At 42.9% G+C, this 6,604-nt stretch overlaps 1 protein-coding gene across 1 annotated transcript in view; it reads right to left on the bottom strand.

Annotated features, from left to right (window-relative positions):
* The window catches only part of wars2 (tryptophanyl tRNA synthetase 2, mitochondrial), a 12,637-nt gene extending 6,337 nt beyond the window's left edge, over positions 1-6,300 (bottom strand). Inside the window, exon 1 of the mRNA XM_084179379.1 lies at positions 6,192-6,300. Within this exon, the coding sequence (XP_084035505.1) occupies positions 6,192-6,296 (105 nt within the window). The 5' untranslated portion in view covers positions 6,297-6,300. The remainder of the gene's footprint in view (positions 1-6,191) is intronic.
* Positions 6,301-6,604: the final 304 nt, after the last annotated feature.

The raw sequence follows: 6,604 nt of genomic DNA, 5'->3' as shown, positions 1-6,604 counted from the left end.
CCACTACAGTTATGAGGAAAGACATTAAGATAAGTAGGAAAGTATGATAAATGTTGACAACGCGACAGTATTGGGGTAATTATAAGGCAAATATTGAACGTGAAAGCGGTGTTATTTGAGGAACTGAAACGACCAGATGCTATTCCCGTGTAGCTCAGTTGGTAGAGCATGGCGTTTGCAACACCAGGGTTGTGGGTTCGTTTCCCACGGGGGACCAGTATGATAATTGTTTTTATTTTTATGTATGCACTCACTAACTGTAAGTCGCTCTGGATAAGAGCGTCTGCTAAATGACTAAAATGTAAATGTGAAAATGTGAATTCTCTCTCTCATTGTGTCTCTCCATCTCTCCCACCCGTTGTGGGCCTGTTGATGACAGGTAGCAGCATCGGTAACTTTGGGTGCTCTCTCTGCATATTTTACTATGAGGGGCACGATGCTGTCCTACCACAGCGTAGCCTAGGTGACAAAAGGTTTCTTCATCCACATCTAGCATATGGTGAATACATTACACACTGTGTGAGTGTGACTAGCGCTCATAACACGTGTGTGTGTGTGTGTATGTAAGATAATTATGGAAAGAAACAGTGTGAGGGAGGGATGGAGGTTGTGTGTGTGTGCGCAGCAGGAATATGACAGAACTCATCACAGATGGAAAAAGTGAATCACATCGACATCAAAACCACACTAATGATATTACACAGAAATGCAGAAAAACATCAACAATCATCGATTGGAAGTTTTGGAACAGATTCAGTTAGTTAGAAAAACAACAGTGTGTTTTCTTTATTATGACTTACTTGTCCAGAGAAGACCACTGGCCTAAATTCACTGGAACAGCACAACTCTCCTCTTTCCAAATTCTCCTCCTAGTTTCCCCCAGACCACATGTGGATCACAGCATATGGACAAAGAGGAATGCCAGAAATCCTTATTAATTGAGTGTAAAGTACTGTAACATCTTTCCACTGGAATGTGTAAAATATGACAAATATATTGCTATACAATGGGAGGATCTGCAAGGACAGAGTGAAATTATTTTTCATTGAATGAAGGATTGTGCTCTCAAAAGGCATTTCAAAAGGGAAGTCCTCCAAGTTGCCACAAAAAGAAACGTCTGTTTTCCTAACAGTCCTCCAAGCATGTTGGGTAGGCTACATTGCTTGAGCATTGCTTGAGCTTCTTGATCTAGGCTAGACTTCCAATCTCAGTTGAGTTGACTGTCTGCTGACTTGCAGCCTGTCTGTCTAAGTCGGTGTCCAGCCAGCTAACACCATAAATCACCGGAGTAGTTTGATTGTCAATTGGGTAAGACGCTGAGAAACAGTGTGATTTTCTTCAGGGCTTTTCTCCTCATACATCATATGAGAGTTGCTCACTGACATCCCCCTCACAGGGCTTCCAGAGGACCGGCCCCTGCAGCGGCCACCACTCCAGCATGCCAATTGCAACACTTCTCAGAGTCTCCACTGGGGGCACCGGCCACCTCCACGGGGTACCATCAGCCCCTCCTTGGGACCAGATCCGATCCAGCATGGGAAGGACCGAGCTGGGCCTAAGCGGTGGGGATTAGATCCCCTCTGGTCCTTGTGTCCGTCCGCCTGAGTCCCCTCGCTCTCCCACTGAGAGACACACAGGGTCCAGTGTTCCCCCTCTGTCCCCCTCACACCAGGCACTCCATTAACACAGAAACCATGCTGAACCAACCTCTAAAACAGGCCTCGGTCCTGCCGCTCCTGCAGCTACCACCACCACCTCCTTCGTCTCACTCTCCATCCCTCTCTCGCATAGGGACCAGTTAAAGCAGGTGACCAACAGAGCCCCACTTCAGTGAGCTATTGAGCAGGAAATGGTGTTTAATGTAGAGGGTGATAGGGCAGTGTGTGTGTGTATAGCCTCTATCAGATCACACTCCAGCTTGAAAAAGTGTGAATGACCACAGAGAAAACACAGGGGTAGAATGAAAGAGCAAGAAATTAGAAAAAGCAACAGAGCGAAAGAGAGAGCAACGTAGAAGCCCGAGAGGGAAAGAAGGTAGGTCTGGGTGAGAGAGAGATTATTTTTCTCTCTAAAAAGGGGTTGTGAGGGGTATGGATGGAGAAGCGGGGGGCCCAAACGGAGCGTTTGATTAAATCTGTGGTTGACGTGTGGGACAGGTGAGATTGATGAGGTTCCTCTGTGCTTCATACTGTGCAGAGAGCGGGGAGGAGAGGGGAGAGAGGAACAGAATGCGGCAGTGAGGCGGGCCAGGGAACGGGGCCCGCTCACACCGTGGGGTCCCCCGGCTGATTAATGGGACTGGAGGCCCTTCAAAAACAGCGCTCCCCGCAGACAGAGACCGACAGCACTCCAAAAATAACCAGGAGGCAGCCCGGCCCAGGACTACCCCAATACAGAGCTCCAGCTAAAGCTCAGGACTAACATTTACATTTTAGTCATTTAGCAGACGCTCTTATCCAGAGCAACTTACAGTTAGTGAGTGCATACAATTTCATACTGACCCCCCATGGGAAACGAACCCACAACCCTGGCGTTGCAAGCGCCATGCTCTACCAACTGAGCTACACGGGGCCCATGCAGCTATGTCCCAGGATTACCCCAAATCAAAGCTATGGCTATGGTCTGAGCTCAGACCTAGCTTTATGCCTACCGAATATATCCAGAGCTAAAGCTCAGGCCTAGCTAAGCCGATGCAGCTTCGGCTCAGGTCTAGCTAACCTGATACAGCTTCGGCTCAGGTCTAGCTAACCCGATACAGCTTCCACTACGGCCCAGGCCAAGCTAACCCAATACATAAACAGCTTTGTTGGGCACACCATGGACAAATCAAGAAATTGTATAAATGAGGTGTTTTAAAATGGGTCTATAAAAATATTTAATTGCTGAATGAGTTAACAGTGGTGTTGTTTACATTTTACTCCACAGAATGGGGGGCAAAGTCAGAAAGTGGAAATAATAATACCATAAGCACACCAAAAAGAACCTGGAGACACTTCATAAATTATTCAATCTATAATGATGGTAACACTCAGGCCAAGGCCAACCTCCGCCAGGAAATAGACACACACGCAGCGTCTGTTGACTTGAGTGTGGCCCAAAAGCACGATACCAGATACTTGGTACATTTAATTAAAACCATCAGACCTTCTGTCCAACGTCTGGGTCTCCACAGATTAAGACATGGGATTAAGAAGCTTTTAAGGCTCCCTGGGTATTAACATAGACACATTAGAGACAGACTTATTCTGTAATTCAGTTTAGGTACGTAGAAAAAAATTAAATGCTGACATTCGGGGGAAGTTTGGACAAATGGCTGATTTGCAAAGCATTGGCGGGACTAGCAGTCCTTTGACACACCTAATTATCCAGTATGGAGGAGACCAGTGAGAAATAGTGGGCTTTTCTGACAGTTGAAAATAAAGAGAGCAATTAATGAATGTACTCAACTTGAAGTCCATTATGTTTCCCTGTTCCCTCCTGTGTGGGGCTGGGGAGCTGTTCTAATGGTTTTAGCTGACACCACAGTGAGTGAACTTGGAACTGAGCAGAGCAGAGGCGAATTAGAACTCGCTTCCTTCTTCCTGGAGCGTGGGGTTGAGATGACTGATATCAGCCATTAGGAGCACAGGCGAGTTAAGGAGCAGACAGAGAGGAAAGGAGGGAGCACCATGTTACACAGTGCTAGGAGGAATCATGGCTGCCACAAGTCTGCACTCAGGTTACTCGCTCTCTGCCCCTAACAACTGATGTAATATCAGTTCTGCCTACACCACACCCTGGCCTAAAATAGATTCACCATTATGGCCTTCTCTGGCCAGTTGTACATTCAAGTGCATCAACTGCCCACAATCTCATGTTGCAAAATACTTAAAAAGGTGCAATATGCAGAAATCTCTCCACCATTTCCTGGTTGCTAGAATTCTAATAGTTCGCCTAATTTCACTTTATGTGACAAATCAAGCAAGTGTAGAGAATTCTTCTACCATCTAAACTGCTGTGAAATATCCTTTCAATAACCAAAAATATTGTATTTTCAGATGGTGTACAAAACCCAAAGTAAAAAAGATGCAAAAACTAAACTTAAGAACAGGAAGCATAGAAATAGCACACAGAACAGATCTACCGCTTTTTAGATTTGCTTTCAATGACAAATTTATAACTCACATTTATATGTGAATTTGGTCAGGTCTCCCAAAAATGTACATAGCACATTTTCTTTAACTCTGCGCTGATACATTTAACTATTCACGTTAAAATGTAAACTTAATTTCCAAACGAGTTGACATGTACACCGTTTCCCATGGATGCAGTCTCCGCGAACGCAGGAACATTGCCTTTAACTGTCAATCAAGCTAGAATACAGATCTTCACCTACACTTCAACAATACGGATTGAATCCAGCCCTAGTTCACTGAGTTTTAACATCAACTTTACAGATGAGGACGACCTTCGTATTTACAGGTTCCATTATTTTACACGATGACCTTGTTGACTGAAGGAGCTGTATAAGCACAATAGTTAAACTATCCCACAATAACTGGTATGTTTGGATAGGTTACCAATAAAATATGGCTAGGCTACATCTAGAAAATATGGCTACAAAATGTGTTAAAATGAGTCAGATTTATAAAACGCCATGTCAAATTTCCTGGTCTGCTCTAGATCAGTGACAGGTTATAGTTAATCTCTCTATTGGTCTGCAGAGGTTCAGCGATTTAACACACTTTTTCGAGCTCAACGTCTTGACGCACATCACACCTCGGAGCATTGTGTACCCGGGTTTGCGCTCTGCCGTCCACATTTCGAGAAGATTTAATCAAATGAAAACCAACACTTCATTACTGACTTTATTTCTGGTAATGAAGCACTGCTGTGATGCTTTCGGTTCCTCCACTTCCATCTAGCCTCCCGCCTAGGCGCGCACACACCTCTCCAACGTCTCGAGAGACTTCGCCTTAACAAAACACAGACGCACCAGCGGTGAGCGCGCATTCCGTTCCTCAGCACTACTAGGCACTCATTAAGGCGCACAGCTCGTACATCAGTTACAAAAATAAATAACTTGGTCGTAACACAAAACATGGCTCAATAATTAGCGTCCTTACTGTGCCAAAAAGCACAAACTATTGTTACCGGATTGTTGTTGGATTTAACACTCCATTACCTTGTCCGGGCAAGTCAAGGGTGCAGCCTAACTGAAAATAGTAGAATAAATTACACATTTTAAGGAGATTAGATTCGAGGACACATTTCCTAATGAAACAGCAGTCTAAAGCACTAGTCTATATCAACTGCTGAGCATTTCACATATGGCCTTACTCAATAGCCTACTCAGCGTGCAGGCTTTTGTTCCAGCCCAGTACTAATACACATGCGGGCTTGCTGTTTGATTTCATTAGTGGTGAGTTAGAACAAAATCCTGCATGACCAGGGTTGGTGACCACCATTCTAGCAAATACTTAAATGGGCTATTCATTTAGTAGTAAGGTGTTTAGTAGTTAGGTTTATTTGATATTGTGCACATTCGCAGCTAAAAGCTGAATTACAGGATACAGACAAAAAAATAGATTTTTTTTTTTTTAGATTTATAGGAAATTCAAGAGTGATGGATTAAAAAGGTAGATTGAAGCAGTTCGGGATGAATGGCGTGTGGTGGAGCACCTTTGTATCAAATATGACAATGGCAGGATAATACTACACAGCCACATTGCTCATAATCTCAATGCTTTACTACTAGGCAAATAATAGTAGGCAACTACTAGCTGCTATTATAGAACTATTAAACAAATTATACAAATCACATTATTATAGCACTAACATTGAATTAATAATACATTAAATCGTTTTCGTTATAAACCATGCATTTTCCCACCAAGATAATGTCAGCAAGCCTTGCATCAACTAGCATGGTTTCATGAACCTGAACTGTCAACAACATTAGCGTCCTACGGTTTTCTCCTGGTCTAAGCACAATATCAAATCAAATTGGATTTGTCACATGCGCCGAACACAAAACGTGTAGTAGACCTGTGAAATGCTTACTTACGAGCCATTTCCCAACAATTCAGAGTTAAAAAGTAAGAACAATTTGCTAATTACAAAAGGAAATAGTAACACAATAAAATAACGAGGCTATATACAAGGAGTACAATAACCAATGAGCATACAGTAAATGTGCATTTGAAACATACCTTTCTGTCCGCACATTGTCCAGCGCAGAATAATCTTTTTGGAGAATGATGCTTTTGAATTAATTGAAGGAGATATTTCACGTTAACCCTCATAGGGAGCGCCATCTTGGAATATAACAAGGAACTACGGTGGCTCCCACAGGCCAAACAGCGCGTTCAAAATGTACTCCTATATCGGCTACTCTCAGAAATTCACCTTTTGAGAACTAACTTTAGTTGTATGAGATGGCTGGGGAGACTGCATATTTAGTCTATTATTATTATTATACTATAATATAATATTTACTATAATATATTTACTGTAATGTAATATTATTCTGAGTTATTTTTTTTAAATTGAGCCCTTTCACTATAGATAAACTCTTTCCAAAACGTTTAGCTACGGTCTTATGTGGGAAAATAGTATTTGACTT

Source organism: Coregonus lavaretus (genome assembly GCF_964263955.1).
Source record: "Coregonus lavaretus genome assembly, chromosome: 16".
NCBI classification, from domain to species: Eukaryota; Metazoa; Chordata; class Actinopteri; order Salmoniformes; family Salmonidae; genus Coregonus; species Coregonus lavaretus.
Note: the sequence above shows the minus strand (reverse complement) of the source record. Positions and strands in the feature narration are given on the sequence as shown.